The sequence below is a fragment of the Choloepus didactylus genome, chromosome 8 (assembly GCF_015220235.1).
Source record: "Choloepus didactylus isolate mChoDid1 chromosome 8, mChoDid1.pri, whole genome shotgun sequence".
Classification (NCBI taxonomy): Eukaryota; Metazoa; Chordata; class Mammalia; order Pilosa; family Megalonychidae; genus Choloepus; species Choloepus didactylus.
The window spans coordinates 68,124,561-68,152,019 of NC_051314.1; the positions used below are offsets into that span (position 1 = coordinate 68,124,561).

General features: G+C 37.1%; 1 protein-coding gene across 4 annotated transcripts in view; it reads right to left on the reverse strand.

The window, feature by feature from the left end:
* Positions 1–309: 309 nt before the first annotated feature.
* Positions 310–27,459, reverse strand: part of RXYLT1 (ribitol xylosyltransferase 1) — a 46,097-nt gene continuing 18,947 nt past the window's right edge. For 2 of the 4 annotated variants that reach the window (XM_037846953.1, XM_037846956.1), the window contains 3 exons: positions 6,857–7,171; positions 3,764–3,934; positions 310–737 (listed from right to left, as the gene is read on the reverse strand). In XM_037846953.1, the coding sequence (XP_037702881.1) occupies positions 320–737; positions 3,764–3,934; positions 6,857–7,171 (904 nt within the window). In that variant the 3' untranslated portion in view covers positions 310–319. Of the gene's footprint in view, positions 738–3,763; positions 3,935–4,405; positions 5,325–6,856; positions 7,172–27,459 lie in introns of those variants that run through there. The other 2 variants (XM_037846957.1, XM_037846954.1) reach the window with 2 other exon arrangements.

Below are 27,459 nucleotides of genomic sequence, written 5' to 3' on the forward strand. Positions count from 1 at the left end.
GTCTCCAGAGTCCTAGAACCATTGATTCAGATAGTTTCTGCTTGTCCACCAGCTGTTTTAGTAGGAGTGTGTGCTGTATCTCCCTATTCCACCATCTTCCCCAGAAGCTCTCTTGAGTAACATTTTAACTTCATTTTCAGCTTGTACATAGGAGTGGCACAATGAGAATGGCTGGTCAACAGTATATACGTAATATAGGATTTCGAGGATACTTCGAAGAACCTTTACATACAAACACACACAAACACCATAAACACATATCCAGTATAAGGAATGTTTTCTTAAAAATCAGATCTTAGCTCAAAAAGATAATTAACAGTTAACCTTTATTATTAATTAAAAATGAACTCTCTAAAATATTAGTAAATTTCATTTTTAGTTCTGTTTTGAAGTGTTGATACCACTGAAGCAACATTTTTCTTCTTTGAATCTTTTCATGTAAAATTAGAGTTTTCTCTTTTTCTAAAACAGCAGGAAGTTCCTTCCAGTTCTTAATAAAGATAAAAGGTGCCCCCATGGACTTGAGTAATCTCAGAGGAGCATTACGGTGAACAGATGTATTTCCACAACCACCAGGTGTTATTACATCTTCTACCACAGGAATGGAGCCATAGGAGCAAGCCTCATATATTCTATAACATTCTGTGTTTACTCCCACTGGGCACAATGTGAGATCACTCTGAAGCAAAGCATCTTGATAATTCTTAAGGCTTTCATTTGTTTCCTGAGGCTGCCACCTATAAAATCAGAAAAACAACTTTAAGCAGACCTTTTGTGAAAGAAAATATTTTCTCTTTTAATGTCTGTTACAGGGAATGGCAAACATGTTACAGAGAAGACAGGAAGAAGAGATTACTAAAATCTTATCCAAACAGAGTTCTTGAAAATATTTAAGAACCCTAAATTTGAAAATTTTATAGCTACACGATAAGATTGTGGTCACCATAAAATTTCTTAATGAGTAATATTAAATTGACCCATATTTTCTGAGTGTTAGGTCCCCTCTTCCTGCCCTCTAAACCCCTGTCCTCATGGAGCTTATATTCTAGTTCTAGTGGTGAAGAAAGACAGTAGCCAAGTCATCAGTAAATTATACAGATGTTAAGTCCTGTGAGGAAAAATAAAGCAGAGAAGTGGGGAGGAGTTTCTGAAGTGTCAGGTTTGCAATTTTAAATAGGTAAGCATGGAATGCCTTGTTGCAGGGACATCTGAACAGAGTTGGAAGTGATGGAGCAAAACATTTAGTATTTGGGGGAAAACAAGAGTTCAGAGAAAGCATAAATGGCCAGAAGACAGTGTGTGCCTGGCATATACAAGGAACAGCAAGGAAGCCAGGGTGGCTGAAGCATGGTGGCTCAAGTGTGGTGACTGAGGGGGGGATGTGTGGAAGATGAGGTCAGAGATGTCACAGGGGGCCCTGTCATGTAGGGTTTTAACCAGATGGGTGACATGTCCTGACCTGTATTTTATGATAATCAATCTGGCTATTGTGTTGAAAAAAGACTATACAGGGACAAGGGTAGAAGCTAAGAGATCAGTTAGAAAGCCAGACGTTCTCTCCTGAAACAGGAAACAGTGTCACAAAGTAAGAGAGGTTGGGGGAAGAGGTGTTACAATTTGAGTAGAGAGAAACTAGTCTTCTCAGAGAGTGGTGGAATACATGGACCAGGAAAATGTAAGATTGCTGGGCATTTGAGGTTCAAGGTCATGTAAAGCAAAATCCACAGGCACCTTTTTCCAACCATTTTCAGCTACACTGGTGCAAGTATGGGGCAGGAAGGGAGCTGGATTTAACCAGAGCTAGGGTTTATCAAATTAGGAAACTAGGGAGCTCAAAGTATACATAGTCATGATTGACTATGAAATTAAAATGGAATAAAGAAGAAAATGAAGTCATGAGGGGAGCAAAGGACAGTGAAAAGGTAGAAGAAACAATGGTTTATAAGTCTCAGTTGGATTGCTGAAGTCAGATTATCACAGGGAATGAGCTGGAATGACAGGAAATGGTAGTTGCAGAGAGAGATACTGGAATTTGAACCATGGAGAAGCTGTGGTTATGTATAATGACAAGGTCTAGGATATGAACATGATAGTGAATGGCTGAGATATGGTGGAGGCCCAGATGTAAAAGAAGTGGTAAAAGAGGAAGTAGAAGAAATGAGAGCTGGAAATGATGGGACGACCATCTATGTAGATTTGGAAGTCACCAAGAATTAAGACTGGAGTAGTGTCTGAGAAAGGGAGAGTGTACCAGGAGATACACATTAAAAAGAATTAGGGGGATAAACCCAAGGGTCAGAAAATGAATTCAATGTGGAAGGATAACAGATTAATAGATTGTTTTCTCTGTTGGCATGAGAGTTAAAATGGAATTTTAGGAATAAAAAAGGGAGAATGGTCTGGAAGCAGCAATGGGAAGCTCGGAAGACACCTACCCACTCTGGTCTCAGAGGTATGAGAAGAGTTACTAGAAAAATTCTGTTTCCACAATGAACTTTTGTTATTTTACGTCATCCTCATTTATTCCACTCCACGCACATGGTTAAGCATGCTACTGCTTTAGGGCCTTTGCATTTGCTATTCCCTCTGCTTAGAATACTCTTCTCTCAAATATACACATGGCTCCCCCCTGCACTTTCTTCAGTTTTGTACTAACCTTCTCTCTAATGCCTTCCCTGGTCATTCTAAAACAGGTATAATGCTCCACTCCCAATCCCCAGCACTCTCTATACCCCTTCTCTGCTTAATTTTTTTTTTTACACAGCAGTTATCACCTCTGACACTCAATATATTTTACTTGTTTGCCACCTCCAACATGCATTTAAGTGCCAGGGGGGCATGGACTTTTAACTGGTTTGTTCACTGCTGCATTCCTAGGAGCTAAAATAGTTTCTGGCATATAGAATTAGATAAATATCTGTTGACTGAACGGATATAATATGGTTACATTAACAAAAGGGTTGGAAGTCAGCCATTCTAGAATAGAGTATTTCCTAAAACTAAAAAATAAATTTTTAGATATAGAAGGGTATTTTTTAGGCAATATTTTTCTGATATCACTGCTTTCATTTGTTTATTAAAAAACAAAGTAAATGTTTTCAAAATTCCTTCCTTCATTCCATGAACATCTGTCCCCTGATTACCATGTAAAAGATGAAAGTATGTAACTTTCAGTTAGCTGAGTCAGCTAAAATCCTGAAATCCCTTTAACCCTATCAATCCACCCACCCTCCCACCCATCCATTCACCCACTAATCCATCCATCCACCCACTCATTATTTATCCTAGGCCCATAATATGCAAGGTCTGTGTTAGATCTGGGGATTCACAGAAGAATAATAGGTGACCCCTGTTCTCGAGGTGATGGCAAGTTCCTGAAGGTGTGAGGAGTATTACATGCCATCTTGGAATATAAGCTTGTCTGCTGACCATCTCTGTCATAAACCTAGTACCTTAGTGGCATACAGAATCTCCTGTGTGTCATGTCTAACAAGAATTATTAAGAAATCTAGCAATTGAAATCTGCATATGACAGTTACTAGTGTTTCTCTTCAAGATGGATTATAACTATAGAAGATGCTCCCTGTTTCAATATATATAACCAAGTCTCTACTGTTTGCCTTTTACAGCTTTAATCACCAATGTATTTCTTGGAAAAGACTGGTATTAGTGGAGTTAACAATATCTCTTTGGAGACTTTCTGTACCACAACTCTCAAAATTGGAAAAAAAAAATGGAGGAATCAAGAAAACATAGAACTTACTGTTCTCTTGCTGAAACCCAACAAAGCTTATCATTCCCATCTTGTTTCAAAATGTTCATTAGTTCTTGTCTGGATGAATTTTCATAAACGGTTCCTAAGAAATTACATAAGTATGGTCTTTCATCATGTAACATTGACCAACTTGCTTCCACCACAGGAAAATTCCTATATCTATAAAAAGAAATACATATGAGTTAACAATATATAACAACAGTATTGGCAAAGTTCCCATAACCCAGCATCTTAGGGAGCATGACAGTATAGAAAGATTTAAAATATGATTTTTCTAAATTTCAAATTGTAATTTTCCATTCTTACTTTGGAAAAGTCTCTGTATCTACTGATTAAAAAGAAGACTTTCAAATTGGCATCTCTCTAAAAATTGCCATAGAGATTAAAGCTTTTTGGTTTTTATTCTTCAACTTCCATTACTCCCCTGTAGCTGTTAGGTTGGTTGAATTCAAGGCCTCTAAAGTATAAAGAATCTTCTACCTTCATAACAATCATGATTTAACCAATGTTTTAGCCAGATGAAGGAAAGATTAAAGAATACATATTGCTATAGCAGAGAGCATTACAAAAATTAATTTCAAGGGCTTTTCAAGTAGATTTTTTTAAAAAAAGTAACTTTGCATGACATACAGGAAAGACTGTTGTAAGTGGCCCATTCTTATACGTATTTGGAAACAGGGATCAAACTGTGTGCCTGAAATATAATCTTCCTGTAAGAGAAAAGCTTTACATAACAATTAGTCTACAACAGATTTTCTCAACTTCAGTGTTACTGAAATTCTGGGCCAAATAATTTTCAAAAAATGTTTTAATTTGAAATAATCTCAAGTTTACAGAAAAACTGCAAAAATAATACAGAAAAAACACACAGAACTCCAGCATTCCCCCATCCAGATACCCAGATTTACTATTAGCATTTTTGCCTCTTTGCTATTTTCCTCCAACACTTAACACTTCCATGTATGTTTCCAGAGAATAAGGACACTTGCTTATATAATAACCACTTTAAGTACAGCTATCACGTTAGCCAGGTAACTTTTTGTTGTGAAGGCTGTCTTGTACATAGTAGGGTGGTCAGTGGCTTCCCTGTTCTTTATCCACTAGATGCCAGTAGTATTCTTCCAGTTGTGACAACCAAAAACGTCTTCAGACATTGCCAAATATCTCCAGGGGTGGGGGAGGGGGCACAAAATTGCCCCCTGTTGAGAACCACTGATCTATAAGAAAGATACTGGCTTAGTCCAACAATACGAGATTTACAAAGTTTCCATCCTATACTGCATGAAAATGGTATGCAGAGTTACTGTGAAAAAAAAATTATTCCCCATTTCAAAATATCTTAAAAATATGGGCTCTACTCAAAAGATATATTTTTCAGAGGGTTTTAAAAAAATTTTGTTTTATTTATTTTTTTTGAGAAGTTGTGGGTTTACAGAATAATCATGCATAAAATACAGAATTCCTATATACCACACTGTTAACACATTGCATTGCTACATATGTTATTACAGTTGCTGAAAGCACATTTTTATAATTGTACTATTAACTATAGTTCATGGTTTAACTTAGGGTTCACTGTTTATGTTGGGCAGTTCCGTGGAGTTTTTAGAAAATTTTTATTATAGTACGATATATACAACATTTCCCCTTTTAACAATATTCATATATATATTTCAGTACTGTTAATGACATTCACAGTGTTGTACTACTGTCACCACCATCTATCATCAAAACATTTCCATCCTTCCAAATAGGAGCTCTGTACATGTTAAGCCTGATTTCCTCCCTATTTTAAACTTGGCTGTACTTAACAAAAACTTTTTTGCCTGGCCCTACCCCAAACCTACTGAGTGAGAATTTCAAGGGGTACAAATTCTCTGTTCTCTGGTGATATTTGTATAGCCAAAAAGGTACCAGTCTAAGGTCACATCTAGTAACCAGTAGTAGAATACCCAATGTCCAAGTTCACAAAAATCATGTCAGTGGGGTATTTCCTAATTTATCACTCAAAAAATATTTAGTAAGTGTCTACTCTGTGCCAGGCACTTATTTAGTCTCTGAGGATACATCAGTGAACAAGAGACAAAAATCCCTGCCCTCAGGAAGTTTATGTACTAGTGGCTACTTACTCTTAAAGTCAACTTACTCTTAATTAAAAGTGCTCTATTAATAGAAAGATTAAACATGTTTTCCATTTTATAGCTGGAGAAAGACTTTATAGATATATACTGAAAAACCTTAGCTATCATTTAATTAACCTTTCATTGTATAGATGGAATTTGTGCAAATCAACCAGCCCCTGTGGCAGATATGAGCATACCATAATCCTTTCAAACCAAAAGGTACAGTATGCTCTTGATTTAATAATATTCTTTGAAAGTAGGGTTTTTAAAAAAATTATAAATTATATAGGTCGTAAATTGTTTTAAGAAAGTCTACCTTTTTGTGCTAATCATCTCCATAGGGCACTCCTGAATAAGCTAGAAAATTCATCCTATGCTGGTGGTGATGGTAGCACAACATTATGAATGTGATTAACATCACTGAATTATATATTTGAATGTGGTTAAAAGGGGAAATTTTAGGTTGTATATATGTTACTAGAATAAAATTCAAAACAACATGACTGTTCATTGTACAGTGACCCCTAATATAAACTATGTATCATAGTTAACAGTAAGATTATAACAATATTCTTTCATCGATTGTAACAAAGGTTCCACACTAATCCAAAATGTTAAAATGAGAGGAGGGGTATATAAGAACTTTGCATTTTCTGCATGATTGTTTTGTAAACCTACAACTTCTCTAAAATATATATATATATATTCGTCCTATGACTTGGGTAAAATGGAAGAAATCAACTTCATCTGCTTTTTTCATAAAAAGATAATATACTCTAAAAAACATTATTATTGTCATTGAAGCATGAGACCAAACCACATTTTTGCTTCTAGGAAAGACTGCAGTACCTGTGTTCAATGATCCCAGAACTAAATTTACAAATTTAAAATGCAAACTTCCTGATTCAGAAATTCAGATCTTAGAGTCTGGAAACATGGAATAATATTTTACACTTACGTTGCTACTCCTAAAGGCCACTGAAAAACATCCACTTCATTAACCCAGGGGCTGTCATATATTATGAAAAGCAGCTCCACAGAGCCTCCATTTCTTTTGAGGAACTGGTTTATCCATTCGTTATTACAATGCTCATTTCCAAGCAAAACAACAGCAAGATGCTGGAGTTTTTGAGTTTGCACTAAATTTTGTGCATAAAGTAACCACTGAGTGGCATAAAAGACTTTTGTTTTTTCTCTTCCATTTAAAACGAGTACTACATTATTCACATCAACAGAGAAATACCCTGGGACTACAGCTGGACCAGTGATGAAGCTGTTAAAAGAAACAAGACAAAAATTAAAGATGAACAAAACCAGAACAAAGGTATTTGATAGCAGAAGTTAGTAATCATTTTATATAAAACCCCCAGTGAGATTTAAATCCATATTCTTCCTAGAAATGTAATTTCTATAATATGAGTTTTTTTGAACAAGTTTGGATGATAGGGCATGGCTATAGATTAATGGGAAACTTGGTTACAGACAAATCAACTTGCATATGATAATCAGAAATGTGGTAGCTTTTTTTCTTTTATTTAACTGCATTAAAAATAAGTATTGGCTACAGTTGAACAAAGGGTGGTGTAGTTCAAATCAGAAAGGTGTTTAATTAAAGCCAGTAGCCCCCAACCCCTCTTTATGGTGTAAAGTGTTATTACACTTTTCATCTGAGAAGTGACTGGATCAATGGATGAGAAAGAATCAGTGACTTGACAGATGATGGCATTATAAACATTTCAAGAAGGAGGGCCTCAAAAACATGATAAGAAAGAAAAGCAAGTTGCAGAACATTCCAGAAAATATTACATGCAAATTGAAAAGTATATATAGAAATATTTATGCTTATGCATATATATCTAGTATAAGTATAAATATAAATATCTGAATGGGAGGATACACACCAAATTCATGATAATGGTTGCTTCCATGGAGGAAAGAAGAGAAAAGGGACTAGGGAACTGTATAAACAAAGCTTCACTTTTATTGGAAATATTTTAATTCTTCTGAGAGTTAAATATCTGAAGCAAATATGACAGACTGTTGAAATTTGTTAGTTCTGGGTAATGGGTAAATGGGAATTTATTGCATTATTCTCTGTTCTTTGCTGCTTTTTTCAAAGTTTTCATAAAAGTAACATGTTTCATAACTCACATTTTCATATTATGTACTGCTTAGAACAACCGATAGCACTGTGCTATTTTAAACTAATATATAAAATCCCATTTAACCCATTTTAAAATGGGTCACACTGGTCCTGGATTTTTACAACCTGCTAGAACCTATTAATCTTTAGCACAAATATACTAAAATCCTGCTCTTATTGCTCATTATTACTGGGGGGAGAAGACTAACGTATGAAATGCCTTTTATATACATGATACATTAGCACTTTGCATGGGTTTTCATGTAATCCTCACAACTCTGCAGAGACTACTGTTACCTCATTTTGTATTTGGGAAATCAGACTTTAATTACACAGCCTGTCATGGCAATACTGAGTTTTGAACCAAGGTCTGCCTAACTTCAGAGCTTAGGTTTTTCCACTGCCCCTAAAAATACTCTAGTAGATAACAGTTATAACACAAAATCTAAATACCTATTTTGTTTGGGTGTACATGTACCATATGCTTTATAAGACATTCTAGAATTGTAATAACCTACAGAGATCAAGACAATGTTTTGAGATTTCCTTGGACAGTAATTAGCACTAGAGGTGGTTAATGATTCAGTGATAATTTAGGAATTTAAGATACCTTGCAGAATTTGCAGTCCTAGCAAACACTTTGGCTTTAGGGATGATGATCATGATAGTTGATAGTTATGGTGTATGTTTCAAATATTTATTATTGGTAGTATAAGAGCATTTTCTCTCTTTTAGAATTATAGGCAGGTATAATCATTAGAGCATAATAAGTCTTCCAGTCCTCCTTCCCCACCTGAGGCTAAGTTGATGAAGGAGGAAAAGGAAACCTTGAGAAAGGTTATTTGATCTGCTAAAGCTAGTGGACACTAGGTAGGAAATGGTAGAGTTGGGACTTAAACTTAGTTATTTGACATTAAGCCTACATACATCATGTGCCCAAGTTATTTTAGAGTGCCACACAAACTTTTGTGTTATTTTCTTTTTTAAAAAACAAATGAAATATTTTACTAAGGATAACCCTGACAATTTTATAGTAATTTTTCATTCTGATATCTAACTAGGTAAGATAGGAATGTACTTTAAAATGTTTCTGTCAGGATAATTTGTAATAATATCTGATAATACTGAGTCCTAAGTGATATATCTTTATGTTACTGCTTATTTTTGAAATTATTACTTTTAAGTGTTATCTCTAGGGTGTGACTTTGAGACATAAAGCATTTTTCAAATAGTATAACTACTTATTGCTCTGTATAGCATGTAACAGATAAACATGTGTACAGTGTTTTATGGTTCAATGAACAGAATGAGAGTATATATATTAAATGCTAAATTAAGTTGCATTAATTTAAAATTTAAATTAATATAAATTAAAATTAAATTAAAATTGTGAAGGTAGTTCAAATGAAAGGGAAATCAGAAGAGGAAGATAATAGCTTCAAAAATTACTGCAGGAAGCATAAGTAACATGAACAAAGGCAGAGGCAGATGAGCCTGGTGGTTCAAGAGCATATGAGGCGAATGAGGTTGTAAGTGGGTGGTAGAACTAATTTAAGTTGAGGAGGAACAGTGGGCTGTTAAGAATAAAAGGAGGTAAAGTTAATAAAACACAACACAATCTCTAGCACAAAGTCTTCACTCAATAAGTATTCACAATTTTTATGTGAAAAGAATGCAAAATTGCATCTGTAGTATAATTTCAATTATGTTATATGTATAGAATCAAGGTTGGAAGAAGACACAATAAAATGCTAACTGTATAACCACTATTTTTGGAATTATGGACAAAGTAGAATTATAAGTGATTAAAAACTTGTCTGAATTTCACAAGCTATTATAATTATCACTTTATAGCCTTTTTAAAAAATTATAAACCTATTTTTAAAAAGAAAGGTAATTTTAAAAATAAATTAACTTGTTAAATCGGAGAGGCAGGGCAAGATGGCGGAGTGGTGAGATGTAGGTTTTAGTTACTCCTCCAGGGTTGTAGGTAGAAAGCCAGGAACTGTGTGGACTGGACACTGCAGAGCAACTTGACTTTGGGCATACTTCATACAACACTGATGAACACGTGGAACAGCTAAGATCAGCGAAATCTGTAAGTTTTCACAGTCAGGGGACCCATGCCCCTCCCTGCCAGGCTCGGTCCCATGGGACGAGGGGCCGTCAGTGCTGGGAACGAGGAGGGAGAACTGCAGTTGCGGCTCTTACTGGAAACTCATTCTACTGATCCAAATTCCAAACACAGACAGACTGAGACCAGACACCAGAGAATCTGGGAGCAGTCAGCCTGGTGGAGAGGAGATAGGGATAGCAAAAACAGCAAGAAAAACCCAAAAATAAAAGCGGAGACTTTTTGGAGTTCTGGTGAACACAGAACAGGGAAGGGCAGGGCTCAGGCAGAGTCAGGCTCATATGCAAATCCAGAAGGCCAGTTTCTTTGTCTGTAGAGCTGATTTCTCTGCTCCCTTGATCATTCCTCAATGGCCCTAATCTCCTTGTCTCTTAGCATTTCAATAGCCCATTAGATCTGCAAGGAGGGCCCTTCCTTTTCTCTTTCTAAAACAATTACTCTAAGAAGCCCATTACAAAAAGCCTCCAAGACTTGCAATTTGGGCCCAGACAAGAGCAGAGCTAAGAGAGCTCTCAGACACACAGCAATAAGTCCAGTGGCTGAGAAAATTTGCTAAACACCACAACTTCCCAGAAAATGGGGATGTCCCCTTACAGCCATCTTCTCGGTGGGCAGGGAACGCTCCTGCCCAGTGCCAGCTCCACAGCCCAGAGCTGCCCCAAACAACACAGTGTGACGGGAAGTGTTTCCAACAACACATGCACACACCATAAAATCAGGCATGGACATTAGCCTTTCCCGCACCCTCAGCTAATTGTCCCAGAGTTGGGAAGGCGGAGCTGTGTGAAAAGGGCGAAATTAACATGCCCCATTCAACCACCTTTACAGCAGGCTGGGAATGCCCCTGCACAGCCCTGCAGCCCAGAACTGCCCTGGGGGGACGGCGCTCACCTGTGACAGAGCACAGTTGTCCCTCAGCAGAGGACCTAGGAGTGCACAGCTTGGAAGAGGGACCCACTTGCAAGTCCCAGGGACCATATGCCAATACCAAGGACTTGTGGGTCAGCAGCAGAGACAAACTGTGGCAAGACTGAACTGAAGGATTAGACTATTACAACAGCTTTAAATCTTTAGGAACATAAGTGAGATTTGATTATTAAAGCCGCCCCCCCCCCTCCCTAACTGCTCAAACACATGCCCCATATACAGGGCGGGCAACACCAACTACACACAGAAGCTTGGTGCACCAATTGGACCCCACAAGACTCACACCCCCACTCACCACAAAGACAAAGTGAGGGAGAATTGGCTTGAGAGGCATAGGTGGCTCGTGGACGCCACCTGCTGGTTAGTTAGAGAAAGCGTACTCCACGAAGCTGTAGATCTGACAAATTATAGACAAGGGTTTTAATCAGTCTACAAATCCTAAAAAGCAAATGCCAAGTTAAGCAAATGCCAAGAGGCCAAAAACAACAGAAAATTTTGAGGCATATGAAAAAACCAGATGATATGGATAACCCAAGCCCAAGCACCAAAATCAAAAGATCAGAAGAGACACAGTACTTGGAGCAATTAATCAAAGAACTAAAGATGAACCACGAGATCATGGCACAGGATACAAAGGACATGAAGAAGAGCATGGCACAGGATACAAAGGATGTGAAGAAGAACTTAGAAGACATAAAGAAGAAACTGCAAGAGTAAATGAAAAAATAGACAATCTTATGGAAATAAAAGAAACTGCTGACCAAATTAAAAAGATTCTGGATACTCATAGTACAAGACTAGAGGAAGCTGAAGAGTGAATCAGTGACCTGGAGGAAGACAGAATGGAAAATGAAAGAAGAAAAGAAAGAATAGGGAAAAAAACTGAAAAAAATCAAAATGGACCTCAGGGATATGATAGATAATATAAAACGTCCAAATATAAGACTCACTGGTGTTCCAGAAGGGGAAGAGAAGGGTAAAGGTCTAGGAAGAGTATTCAAAGAAATTGTTGGAGTAGGAAGAGTATTCAAAGAAAACTTCCCAAATCTTCTATACACCATAAATACACAAATCATAAATGCCCAGTGAACTCCAAATAGAATAAATCCAAATAAACCCTCTCCAAGACATACTCTGATCACACTGTCAAATACAGAAGAGAAGGAGCAAGTTCTGAAGGCAGCAATAGAAAAGCAATTCAACACATACAAAGGAAACAGCATAAGATTAAGTAGTGACTACTCAGTAGCCACCATGGAGGTGAGAAGACAGTGGCATGACATATTTAAAATTCTGAGAGAGAAAAATTACCAACCAAGAATTCTTTATCCAGCAAAGCTCTCCTTCAAATTTCAGGGAGAGCTTAAATTTTTCAGACAAACAAATGCTGAGAGAATTTGCTAACAAGAGACCTGCCCTACTTCAGATACTAAAGGCAGCCCTACCGACAGAGAAACAAAGAAAGGAGAGAAAGATATGGAGACAGGTTCAGCATTAAACAGATTCAGTATGGGTACATTAAATGACATTAAGAGAGACAGGGAAAAAATCTATCTGACAAACATAAACCAAAGAAGATGGCTGATTCAAGAAATGCCTTCACAGTAATAACACTGAATGTAAAAGGATTAAACTCCCCAATTAAAAGATATAGATTGGCAGAATGGATCACAAAAAATGAACCATCAATATGTTGCAAACAAGAGACTCCTCTTAGACACAGGGACACAAAGAAATTGAAAGTGAAAGGATGGAAAAAATATTGCATGCAAGCTACAACCAAAAGAAAGCAGGAGTAGCAATATTAATCTCAGATAAAATAGACTTTAAATGCAAGGATGTTACAAGAGAAAAAGAAGGCCATACATACTAATAAAAGGGGCAATTCAACAAGAAGAAATAACAATCATAAATGTTTATGCACCCAATCAAGGTGCCACAAAATAGATGAGACAAACACTGGCAAAACTAAAGGAAGCAACTGATGTTTCCACAATAACTGGGGGAGACTTCAACACATCATTCTCTCCTATAGAAAGACAAACAAACAGAAGACCAATAAGGAAACTGAAAACCCAAACAATCTGATAAACGAATTGGATTTAACAGACATATATAGAATATTATACCCCAAATCACCAGGGTACATATTCTTCTCTAGTGCTCACAGAACTTTCTCCAGAATAGGTCATATACTGGGACATAAAACAAGCCTCAATAAATTTAAAAAAATTGAAATTATTCAAAGCACATTCTCTGACCACAATGGAATACAATTAGAAGTCAATAACCATCAGGGACACAAATACCTGGAGGTTAAACAACACACTCCTAAACAATCAGTGGGTTAAAGAAAAAATAGCAAGAGAATTTGCTAAATAAATAGAAATGAATGAAAATGAGAACACAACATATCAAGACCTATGGGATGCAGCAAAAACAGTACTGAGCGGGGAAGTTTATAGCACTAAACACATACATCAAAAAGGAAGAAAGAGCTAAAATCACAGAACTAATGGATCAACTGAAGAAGCTAGATAATGAACAGCAAATGAATCCTAACCAAGTAGAAGAAAAGAAGTAACAAGGATTAAAGCAGAAATAAATGACATAGAGAAGAAAAAAACAATAGAGAGAATAATTAACACCAAGAGTTGGTTCTTTGAGAAGATCAACAAGATTGACAAGCCCCTAGCTGGACTGACAAAATCAAAAAGAGAGAAGACCCATATACACAAAATAATGAATGAGAAAGGTGACATTACTGCAGATCCCAAAGAAATTAAAAAAATTATAAGAGAATACTATGAACAACTGTATGCCAACAAACTGCATAATACAGAGGAAATGGACAATTTCCTGGAAACATATGAACAACCTAGACCGACCAGAGAAGAAATAGAAGACCTCAACCAACCAATCACAAGCAAAGAGATCCAATCAGTCATCAAAAAGCTTCCCACAAATAAAAGCCCAGGACCAGATGGCTTCACAGGGAAATTCTAACAAACTCTCCAAAAAGAACTGACACCAATCTTACTTAAACTCTTTAAAAACATTGAGGAAAATCAAACACTATCTAACACATTTTGTGAAGCTTAACATCTCTCTAATACCAAAACCAGGCAAAGATGCCACAAAAAAGGAAAACTACAGACCTATCTCCCTAATGAATATAGATACAAAAATTCTCAACAAAATACTTGCAAATCGAATCCAAAGACACATTACAAAAATCATACACTATGACCAAGTGGGGTTCATTCCAGGCATGCAAGGATGGTTCAACATAAGAAAATCAATCAATGTATTATAACACATTAACAAATCAAAAGAGAAAAATCAAATGATCATCTCAAGAGATGCTGAAAAAGCATTTGACAAAATCTAACATCCCTTTTGATAAAAACACTTCAAAAGGTAGGAATTGAAGGAAACTTCCTCGACATGATAAAGAGCATATACGAAAAACCCACATCCAGCATAGTACTCAATGGTGAGAGACTGAAAGCCTTCCCTCTAAGATCAGGAACAAGACAAGGATGCCCACTGTCACCACTGTTATTTAACATTGTGCTGGAAGTGCTTGCCAGGGCAATCCGGCAAGACAAAGAAATAAAAGTCATCCAAATTGGAAAGGAAGAAGTAAAACTGTCATTGTTTGCAGATGATATAATCTTATATCTGGAAAACCCTGAGAAATCGATGATAGAGCTACTAGAGCTAATAAACAAATTTAGCGAAGTAGTAGGATACAAGATTAATGCACATAAGTCAGTAATGTTTCTAGACGCTAGAAATGAACAAATTGAAGAGACACTCAAGAAAAAGATACCATTTTCAACAGCAACTAAAAAAATGAAGTACCTAGGAATAAACTTAACCAAAGATGTAAAAGACCTATACAAAGGAAACTACATAACTCTACTAAAAGAAATGGAAGGAGACCTTGAAAGATGGAAAAATATTCCATCTTCATAGATATGAAGGCTAAATGTCATTAAGAAGTCAATTCTATCCAAACTCATTTACAGATTCAATGCAATCCCAATCAAAATTCCAACAACCTACTTTGCAGACTTGGAAAAGCTAGTTATCAAATTCATTTGGAAAGGGAAGATGCCTCGAATTGCTAAAAACACTCTAAAAAAGAAAAACAAACTGGGAGGACTTACACTCTCTGACTTTGAAGCTAATTATAAAGCCACAGTTGTCAAAACAGCATGGTACTGGCACAAAGACAGACATATTGATCAATGGAATTGAATTGAGAATTAGGAGATAGACCCCCAGATGTATGGCCAACTCATCTTTGATAAGCCCCCCAAAGCCACTGAACTGGGACATAACAGTCTTTTCAACAAATGTGGCTGGGAGAGTTGGATATCCACATGCAAAAGAATGAAAGAGGACACCTACCTCACACCCTACACAAAAATTAACTCAAAGTGGATCAAAGATCTCAATATAAAATAAAGTACCATAAAACTCCTAGAAGATAATATAGGGAAACATATTCAAGACCTGGTATTAGGCGGCTACTTCCTAGACTTTATACCCATAGCACAAGCAACAAAAGAAAAAATAAATAAATGGGAACTCCTCAAGCTTAGCAGTTTCTGTACATGAAAGGAATTTGTCAAAAGGTGAAGAAGCAGCCAACACAATGGGAAAAAATTTTTGGAAACCATGTATCTGACAAAAGACTGATATCTTGCATATATAAAGAAATCCTGTAACTCAATGGCAATAGTACAGTCAGCCCAATTACGAAATGGACAAAAGATATGAAAAGATAGTTCTCTGAAGAGGAAATACAAATGGCCAAGAAACACATGAAAAAATGTTCAGCTTCACTAGCTATTAGAGATGCAAATTAAGACCACAATGAGATACCATCTCACACCAATTAGAATGGCTGCCATTAAACAAACAGGACACTACAAATGCTGGAGAGGATGTGGAGAAATTGGAACTCTTATTCATTGTTGGTGGGACTGTATAATGGTTCAGCCACTTTGGAATTCAATCTGGCAGTTCCTTAGAAAACTAGATATAGAGTTACCCTTTGATCCGGTGATTGCACTTCTTGGTATATACCAGGAAGATCTGAAAGCAGTGACACGAACAGATATCTGCATACCAGTGTTCACAGCAGCATTATTCACAACTGCCAAGAGATGGAAACAACCCAAATGTCCTTCAACAGATGAGAGGATAAATAAAATGTGGTATATACACACAATGTAATACTACGTAGCTGTAAGAAGGAATGATGTCGTGAAACATATGACAACTTGGATGAACCCTGAAGACATAATGCTGAGCGAAATAAGCCAGGCCCCAAAAGAGAAATATTATATGCTACCACTAATGTGAACATTGAAAAATGTAAAACAAATGGTTTATAATGTAGAATGTAGGGCAACTACTGATAGAGAGCAATTAAGGAAGGGGGAATGATAACCCAATAAGAACAGATAAGCTATCGTGGGTAAATTTAACTTTCTGGGAATGCCCAGGAATGACTGTGGTCTGTTAATTTCTGATGGGTATGGTAGGAACAAGTTCACAGAAATGTTGCTATATTAGATTATTTTCTTGGGGCAGAGTAGGAACATGTTGGAAGCAAAGTAGTTATCTTAGGTTTGTTGTCTTTTTCTTACTCCTTTATTATGGTCTCTTTGAAATATTTTTTTGTATGTTTAAAAAAAAATTTTTTTTATATAGTTGATTTAAAAAAAAGTTAATTAAAAAAAAAAAAACCAATGGAAAAAAATATGCAGAGCCCCTTGAGGAGGTGGTGGAGAATGCAGGGGTATTGGGCTTCCCCACCTGGATGGTTGCTGATGTGCTCACAGACACGGGACTGGTGGTTTGATGGGTTGAGCCCTCTGTCACAGGACTTGCCCTTGGGAAGACTGTTGCTGCAAAGGAGAGGCTAGGCCTGCCTATAATCGTGCCTAAGAGCCTCCTTCCAAATGCCTCTTTGTTGCTCAGATGTGGCCCTCTCTCTCTAGCTAAGCCAACTTGGCAGCTGAAATCACTGCCCACCCCCCTACATGGGAACAGACACCCAGGGGAGTGAATCTCCCTGGCAATGTGGAATATGCCTTCCGAAGAGGAATCCAGACCCAGCATTGTGGGAGGAGAACATCTTCTCGACCAAAAGGGGAATGTGAAAGGAAATGAAATAAGCTTTAGAGGCAGAGAGATTCCAAAAGGAGCCGAGAGGTCACTCTGGTGGGCACTCTTACTCACAATATGGACAACCCTTTTTAGGTTCTAGTGAATTGGAGTAACAAGCAGTAAAGACCTGAAACTATCAAACTACAACCCAGAACCCATGAATCTTGAAGAGGATTGTATAAAAATGTAGCTTATGAGGGACTGCAATGTGATTGGGAAAGCCATATGAACCACACTCCCCTTTGTCTAGTTTATGGATGGATGAGTAGAAAAGTGGGGGAAACAAACAAACAAACAAAAAGGCACCCAGTGTTCTTTTTTATTTTAATTGCTCTTTTTTACTTTAATTTTTATTCTTGTTATTTTTGTGTGTGTGGTAATGAAGGTGTCAGGGATTGATTGTGGTGATGAATGCACAACCCTGTGTTGGTCCTGTGAACAACCAAATGTATGCTTTGTTTTGTATGACTGCATGGTATGTGCATATATCTCAATAAAATGAATTAAAAAAAATCTGAGTACTAAATATTTTAAAGTAAATTAAAAATTTTAAGCCAATCAGAAACATTTGGAAGAACATTTTATAGTTTAGTAAGAAAAGATAAACATTGCATTTCTCTATATTATGAAAATTTTTAAAAGTCAGAACATCTTGGGGCCTTTTTTTTAAAAAAAATCACATATGCTGTATGTGTACAGGAAGAAACCAATGTACAAGAAAATTTTTGCACAGTATTAATTCAGGTGGACCCTGTAAAAGTTTTATTCATATACCATTAATTTGGGATATAATATATATTTAGTCTAAGTATTAAATAAATTATTACATTAAGCTATTTTCAGATATCACTTTTTTATGAAAGGAAGACTTTTCTAATTTTATCCATCTATTCAAATTAACATTAAGTATGATTCATTAAAGGTGACATTTGATCCATCTCAGTATCTCCAGAGCTCCCTTATTTATAGTCCTACATACCAGCATCACGTACCTTAGCCCTTACCCTCTATGTGGGTTTTCCAGACCTGAAGACTACGTTTAGGTAATGGTTAAAGTTACTGAATCAATGCTGTGAATCTAACGTATAGGTCAGATGTACCCAAACTTCCTTGGTTCACAGTGACCTGAGTGTTTCAGTAATTTTTCACAGTGCTCCTCAGGCCAAAAGAAATGTGTAATGGTTCAGCTTATAAAGTAATTAGGTCCAAAAAACCTTTTGTTGTTGAGTTGAAGGATTTTTAAAATATATATTCTGGATATTAAATCCTTATCAGATATTTGGTTTCCAAATATCTTCTCTCATTGTATAGGCTGACATTTGACTTTCATGATAAAGTCCTTTGAGGCACAAAAGTTTTAAATTTTTATGAGGTCCCTTTTATCTATTTTTTCTTTTGTTGCTTATGCTTTAGGTAGGTATAAAGTCTAAGAAACCATTGCCTAACACAAGGTCTTGAAGATGCTTCCCCATGTTTTCTTCTAGCAATTTTACAGTTCTGGCTCTTATATTTAGGCTTTTGATCCATTTTGAGTTGATTTTTTGTATATAGTGTTAAGTAGAGGGTCCACTGTCATTCTTTTGAAATTAAGATTCAGTTTGCCCAGCACTATTTGTCAAAAAGACTATTTTTTTTCCCGACTGAGTGGTCTTTACCACCTTGGCAATTGGCATAAATGTAAGGGTTGATTTATGGGCTCTCAATTCAATTCAATTGGTCTGTATGTCTGTCCTTGTGCCAATACTATGCTGTTTCGATTACTGTGCCTTTGTAATAAGTTTTAAGATTGGGAAGTAGGGGTTCTCTAACTTTGTTCTTCTTTTTCAACATGGCTATGGCTATTTGGGACCCTTTACCCTTCCATATAAATTTGATGATTGGCTTTTCCACTTCTGCAAAGATTCTTAGAATTTTGATTGGGATTGTATGAGTCTATAAATTGCTTTGGGTAGTACTGACATCTTAACAATATTTAGACTTCCAATCCATGAACACAGTTTGTCCTTTCATTTATTTAGGTTATCTTTGATTTCTTTTAGCAATGTTTTGTAGTTCTCTGTGCACAAGTCCTTTAAATCCTTGGTTAGATTTATTTATAGACATTTGATTCTTTTAGATGATACTGTCAATGGATTTTTTTTCTTGATTTCTCCTTCAGTTTGTTCATTACTAGTGTATGTAAACAATACTGATTTTGGGGTGTTGCTCTTGTACGTAGCTTGCAGAATTCATTTATTAGCTCTTAGAGCTTTGCTGTGGATTTTTCAGGACTTCCTGTATATACAATCATATTATCTACAAATAAGGGAAGTTTTACTTCTTCCTTTCCAATTTGGATGCCTTTTATTTCTTTTTCTTGCCTACATGCTCTGGCTAGAACTTCCAGTACAATGTTGAATAACAGTGGTGACACTGGGCATCCTTATCTAGTTCCTGATCTTAGAAGGAAAGCTTTCAGTCTTTCACCATTAGAAATGATGTTAGTTGTGGAGTTTTATATTTGCCCTTTATCAGAAGTTTCCTTCTATTTCCAGTTTTCTAAGTGATTTTATCAAGAAGGGTGCTAGGTTTTGCCAAATGTTGTTTCTATATCGCTTGAGATGATCATGTGGCTTTTTCCCCTTCATCCTGTTAATTTGGTATATTACATTAATTGATTTCCTTATGTTGAACCATCCCTGCATACCTGGGATAAATCCCACTTGATTATGGTGAAATTCTTTAAATGTGCTTGTGGATTCAGTTTGCTAATATTTTGTTGAGGATTTTTGCATCTATATTCTTAAGGGATATTGGGCTATAGACTTCTTTTCTGGTGTTGTCTTTTTTTGCTTTGGTATGAGGGTGTGATGTTGGTATCAGAGTTAAGAAGTGTTCCCTCCTTTTCAGTTTTTTGGAAGACTTCGAGCAGGACAGGTGTTAATTCTTCTTGGTATGTGTGGTATAATTCCCTTGTGAGCCATCTGTTCCAGTAGCCATCTGTTACTTTATTGGGAAGTTTTTGGTCACTGATTCAATCTCTTAACTAGTTATTGGTTTGTTGAGATCTTCTATTTCTTTTTGAGTGTTTCTAAGAATTTGTCCATTTCATCTGGATTATCTAGTTTTTGGTGTACAGTTTTGCATAGTATCCTCTTACAATCCTTTTTATTTCTATGAGGTTGGTAGTAATGCCACCCTTTCATTTCTGATTTTAGTTGTGTCTTCTCTCTTTTTTCCTTTATCAGTCTAGCTAAAGGTTTGTTGATCCTATTGATCTTTTCAAAGAACCACCTTTTGGTTTTGTTGATTTTTTTTTTTTAAATAACTCAATTTTATTGAGATATATTCACATACCATGCAGTCATATAAAGCGTACAATCAATTGTTCACAGTACCACCATATAGCTGTGCATCCGTCACCAAAATTAATTTTTTAAAATTTTCATTACCACACACACAAAAGTAATAAGAATAAAAATTAAAGGGAAAAAGAACAATTAAAGAAAAAAGATCACTGGGTGCTTTTTTTTTTCCCCACCCCCACTTTTCTACTCATCCATCCATACACTGGACAAAGGGGAGTGTGATCCACATGGCTTTCCCAATCACATTGTCACCCCTCATACGCTACATTTTTATACAATTGTCTTCAAGATTCATGGGTTCTGGGTTGTAGTTTGATAGTTTCAGGTATTTACTGCTAGCTATTCCAATTCATTAGAACCTAAAAAGGGTTACCTATATTGTGCATAACAGTGCCCACCAGAGTAACCTCTTGGCTCCTTTCGGAATCTCTCAGCCACTGAAACTTATTTCATTTCATTTCACAGCCCCCTTTTGGTCAAGAAGATGTTCTCTATCCCACGATGCTGGGTCCAGGTTCCTCCCTGGGAGTCATATTCCACGCTGCCAGGGGTATTTACACCCCTGGGTGTCAGATCCCATGAAGAGGGGAGGGTAGTGATTTCATTTGCCAAGTTGGCTTAGCTATAAAGACAGGGCCACATCTGAGCAACAAAGAGGCATTCAGGAGTAGACACTTAGGCACAATTATAAGCAGTCCTAGCCTCTCCTTGCAGTAACAGTTTCTCAAGGGCAAGTCCTGTGATTGAGGGCTCAGCCCATAAAACCACTAGTCCCCAGTGTCTGTGAGCACATCAGCAACCATCAAGATGGGGAAGCCCAACACCCCTGGCATTCTCCCCCAGCAGTATTCACATTCGTGGTGGTATATAATAGTTCTCTTTTTGTGCCTGGCTTATTTTGCTCAGCATTATGTCTTCAAGGTTCATCCAAGCTGTCATATGTTTCACGACATCGTTCCTTCTTACTGCTGCATTGTATTCCATTGTGTGTATATACCACATTTTATTCATCCACTCATCTGTTGAAGGACATTTGGGTTGTTTCCATCTCTTGGCAATTGTGAATAATGCCACTAAGAACATTGGCATGCAGATATCTGTTCGTGTCACTGCTTTCAGATCTTCTGGGTATATACCGAGACGTGCAATTGCTGGATCGAAGGGTAACTCTTTATCTAGTTTTCTAAGGAACTACCAGACTGTCTTCTAGAGTGGCTGAACCATTATACAGTCCCACCAACAATGAATAAAAGTTCCAATTCTGACATCTATAAAGGTAAGGGATGTCAGTTCAGAACCAACACCCAGAGAGCTTTACAGAATAGTGTATTTCAGAATGCTCCATGCTGTGCAGAATTTGAATGAAATAGGTGGTGGCACTGGGCATGCTTGTCTCATTCCTGATCTTAGAGGAAAGGCTTTCAGTCTCTCACCATTGAGTACTATGCTGGCTGTGGGTTTTTCATGTATGCTCTGTATCATACTGAGGAAGTTTCCCTCAATTCCTACCTTTTAAAGTGTTTTTATCAAAAAGTGATGCTGGAGTTTGTCGAATGCTTTTTCAGCATCTATTGAGATGATCATTTGATTTTTCTCTTTTGATTTGTTAATGTGTTGTATTACATTGATTGATTTTCTTATGTTGAACCATCCTTGCATGCCTGGAATGAACCCCACTTGGTCATAGTGTATGATTTTTGTAATGTGTCTTTGGATTCGATTTGCAAGCATTTTGTTGAGAATTTTTGTATCTATATTCATTAGGGAGATAGGCCTGTAGTTTTCCTTTTTTTGTGGCATCTTTGCCTGGTTTTGGTGTTAGAGAGATGTTAAGCTTCACAAAATGTGTTAGATAGTGTTCGATTTTCCTCAATGTTTTGAAAGAGTTTAAGTAAGATTGGTCTCAGTTCTTTTTGGAAAGTTTGGTAGAATTTCCCTGTGAAGCCATCTGGCCCTGGGTATTTATTTGTAGGTAGACTTTTCATGACTGACTGGATCTCTTTGCTTGTGATTGGTTGGCTGAGGTCTTCTATTTCTTCTCCGGTCAGTCTAGGTTGTTCATATGTTTCCAGGAAATTGTCCATTTCCTCTACATTATGCAGTTGGTTGGCATACAGTTGTTCATAGTATCCTCATAATTTTTTTAATTTCTTCAGGATCTGCAGTAATGTCACCTTTCTCATTCATTATTTTGTGTATATGGGTCTTCTCTCTTTTTGATTTTGTCAGTTTAGCTAGGGGTTCGAGAAATTTTTTTTTAATTAAATTCAGTTTTATTGAAATATATTCACATATCATACAACCATACATGGTGTACAATCACCTGTTCACAATACAATCATATAGTTACACATTCATCACCACAATCTATTTTTGAACATTTTCCTTACATCAGAGAGAATCAGAATCAGAATAAAAAATAAAAGTAAAAAGAACACTCAAACTGTCCCCTATCCCATCCTATTTTTCATTTAGTTTTGTCCCCATTTTTCTACTCATCCATCCATATACTGGATAAAGGAAATGTGATCCACACGGTTTTCACAATCACACTGTCACCCCTTGTAATGTACACTGTTATACAATTGTCTTCAGGATGACTGTTGATCTTCTCAAAGAATGAACTCTTGGTGTTATTTATTCTATTGTTTTTTTGTTCTCTATATTATTTATTTCTGCTTTAATCCTAGTTACTTCTTTTCTTCTACTTGGTTTAGGATTCATGTGCCGTTCATTTTCTAGCTTCTTCAGTTAATCTATTAGTTCTGTGATTTTAGCTCTTTCTTCCTTTTTGATGTATGTGTTTAGTGCTATAAACTTTCCCCTCAGTACTGCTTTTGCTGCATCCCATAGTTCTTGATATGTTGTGTTCTCGTTTTCATTCATTTCTATATATTTAGCAAATTCTCTTGCTATTTCTTCTTTAACCCACTGATTGATTAGGAGTGTGTTGTTTAACCTCCAGGTATTTGTGTCTCTGATGGTTACTGACTTCTAATGGTATTCCACTGTGGTCAGAGAATGTGCTTTGAATAATTTCAATTTTTTTTAAATTTATTGAGGCTTGTTTTATGTCCCAGCATATGGTCTATTCTGGAGAAAGTTCCGTAAGCACTAGAGAAGAATGTGTATCCTGGTGATTTGGGATGTGATGTTCTATACATGTCTGTTAAATCAAATTTATTTATCAGATTGTTTAGGTTTTCAATTTCCTTATTGGTCTTCTGTCTGGTTGATCTATCTACAGGAGACAGTGACGTGTTGAAGTCTCCCCCAGTTATTGTGGAAACATCAATTGCTTCCTTTAGTTTTGCCAGTGTTTGTCTCATGTATTTTGTGGCACCATGATTGGGTGCATAAACATTTATGGTTGTGACTTCTTCTTGTTGAAGTACCCCATTTATTAGTATGTATGGCCTTCTTTTCCTCTTGTAACATCCTTGCATTTAAAGTCTATTTTATCTGAGATTAATATTGCTACTTCTGCTTTCTTTTGGTTGTAGCTTGCATGCAGTATTTTTTCCATCCTTTCACTTTCAATTTCCTTGCATCCCTGTGTCTAAGATGAGTCTCTTGTTTGCAACATATTGATGGTTCATTTTTTGTGATCCATTCTGCCAATCTATATCTTTTAATTGGGGAGTTTAATCCAATTACATTCAATGTTATTACTGTGAAGGCATTTCTTGAATAAACCATCCTTTCCTTTGGTTTATGTTTGTCAGCTAGGTTTTTTCCCTCTCTCTCTTATTGTCCTTTAATGAACCAATATTGAATCTCTTTAGTACTGAACCTTTCTCCATCTCTCTCTCTCCTTTCTTTGTTTCTTGGTCGGTAGAGCTCCCTTTAGTATCTGAAACAGGGCAGGTCTTTTATTAGCAAAATCTCTCAGCATTTGTTTGTCTGTGAAACATTTAAGCTCTCCTTGAAATTTGAAGGAGAGCTTTGCTGGATAAAGAATTCTTGGTTGGCAATTTTTCTCTTTCAGAATTTTAAATACGTCGTGCCTCTGTCTTCTCGCCACCGTGGTGGCTGCTGAGTAGTCACGAGTCTTATGTTGTTTCCTTTGTATGTGGTGAATTGCTTTTCTCTTGCTGCTTTCAGAACTTGCTCCTTCTCTTCAGTAGTTGACAGTCTGATCAGAACATGTCTCGGAATGGGTTTATTTGGATTTATTCTATTTGGAGTTCGCTGGGCATTTATGCTTTGTGTATTTATGCTGTGCAGAAGGTTTGGGAAGTTTTCCCCAACATTTTTGAATACTCTTTCTAGACCTTTGAGCTTCTCTTCCCCTTCTGAGGCACCAATGACTCTTATATTTGGACGTTTTATTTTATCTATCATATCCCTGAGGTCCATTTCAATTTTTTTGATTTTTTTCCCCATTCTTTCTTTTGCTCTTTCATTTTCCATTTTGTCATCCTCCAGGTCACTAATTCATTGTTCAGCTTCCTATAGTCTTGTACTATGAGTATACAGAGTCTTTTTAATTTGGTCGACAGTTTCTTTTATTTCCATAAGATCATCTACTTTTTTTATTTATTCTTGCAAGTTCTTCTTTATGCTCTTCTAGGGTCTTCTTCATATCCTTTATATCCTGTACCATTCTCTTGTTGTTCGTTTTTAGTTCTTTCATTAATTGCTTCAAGTACTGTATCTCTTCTGACCTTTTGATTTGGGTGTTTGGGTTTGGGTTATCCATATCATCTGGTTTTTTCATATGCTTTAATATTTTCTGTTGTTTTTGGTCTCTTGGCATTTGCTTAACTTGATAGGGTTCTTTTAGGATATGTAGGCTAACTCAAAGATTAATCTCTAATTTGTCAGATCTACAGTTTGGTGGCATACACTTTCTCTAACTAACCAGCAGGTAGGGTCCGCGAGCCACCTATTCCCTTCAAGCCAGTTCTCCCCAACTTCGTATTTGTCGTGTGTGGGGGTCTGATTCTTGTGGGGTCCAACTGGTGCACCAAGTTTGGGTGTGTTGTTGGTGCTGTCAGCCCTGAATGTGGGGTGTGTGTCTCAGCAGTTAGAGAGGGAGGGTGGCTTTAATAATCAAACCTCCCAGGTGTTCCTGGAGACTTAAGGCCATTGCAAGAGTCTAAACCTTCAGTTCAGTCTCACCACAGATTGTCTCTGCCACTGACCCACAAGTCCTTGCTATTGGCATATGGTCCCTGGGATTTCCAAGTGGGTCCCTCTTCCAAGCTGTGCCTTCCTAGGGCCTCTGCTGAGGGAAGGCTGTGCTACGTTACAAGTGCACGCCACCCCTCAAGGGAAGTTCTGGGCTGCCGGGCTGTGTAGGGACGGTCCCAGCCTGCTGAAAGGATGGCCGTACGGAGAGTGTTAATTTCCCCCTTTTCGCACAGCTCTCCCTTCTGAGCTCCAGGACAATTAATTGTGGGTGCGTGAAAGGCTATTGTCCATGCCTGATATTGTAGCATGTGTGCGTGATGTTGGAAATAATTCCCTTCACACCAGGTTTTTTGGCATGGCTCAGGCTGTGGCGCCAGAGTGGGGCAGGCACGTTCCCAGCCCACTGGGAAGAAGGCTTTAAGGGGTGTGGTTATTTTCACCTTTTGGCTCACCTCTGTCTTCCTCACTCTGAGATAATTAGCAGCGGATGCGTGAAAGGCTATCATGCATGCCAAATATTGAGGCATACCCATAGCCTGTTCCTGTCACACTTCACTGTGGTTCTCGCTGCCCTATCCGCAGTTGCTTTGGGGTTATTTAAAAAAAGAACTAGTCCAACTCCAAACACCAACCCATGGTTTCCCCACATTGCAGCATGGCTGCCGGATATTCAGCAGGCTTACTCATTCATTTCAGAATGCAGACTCCCGGTTTCACAAAGTGTACAGTCCCTGTGGATTTAGCAGACCTTGCCCAAGTGGTGCATTGCTGGAAATGGTGTTCTGGGTCAGTTTCTGGCTTTTATCTAGTATTTTTCATAGAGGTGTTTTTTTTGCCCTATCTCTCCTAACCGCCATCTTCTGGAAGCCCTCTCTCTACTGTTTTTTTGTCTTCTATTTCATTTATCTCTCCTCTAATCTTTATTTCCCTGTTTCTTCTAACTTTGGGTTTAGTCTGCTCTTCTTTTTCTATTTCTTACACTTTTGAGGTTAGGTCTCTAATTGAAATCTTTCTTCTTTTTTAATGTTAGCATTTAGAGCTATAAATTTCCTTCTCAGCACTGAATTTGCTGTATCTCATAAGTTTCGGTATGCTTTATTTTCATTTTCATTCACCTGAAGATATTTCCTAACTTTGCTTCTGATTTTCTCCTAACCCATTGTTGTTTAAGAGTAGGTTGTTCGTGGGATATGACTCCCGGGGATGAATCTGGACCTGGCATCATGGGATTGAGAACATCTTGACCAAAAGGTGGATGTGAAATGAAATGAAATAAAGCTTCAATGGCTGAGAGATTTCAAATGGAGTTGACAGGCCATTCTGGTTGGCACTCTTATGCACTATATAGTAACCCTTTTTAGGTTTTAATGTATTGTAATAGCTAGAAGTAAATGCCTGAAATTACAACCCAGTAGCCTTGACTCTTGAAGACATATGTATAACAATGTAGCTTACAAGGGGTGAAATGTGATTGTGAAAGCCTTGTGGATCACACTCCCCTTTATCCAGTGTATGGATGGATGAGTAGAAAAATAGGGACAAAAAACTAAAGGAAAAATAGGGCAGGGGGGTGATTTGGGTGTTCTTTTTTTTTTTACTCTTTTTTTAATTCTTATTTTCACTTTTTCTGGTACAAGGAAAACGTTCAACAAATAGATCGGGGTGATAAGCGAACAACTATATGA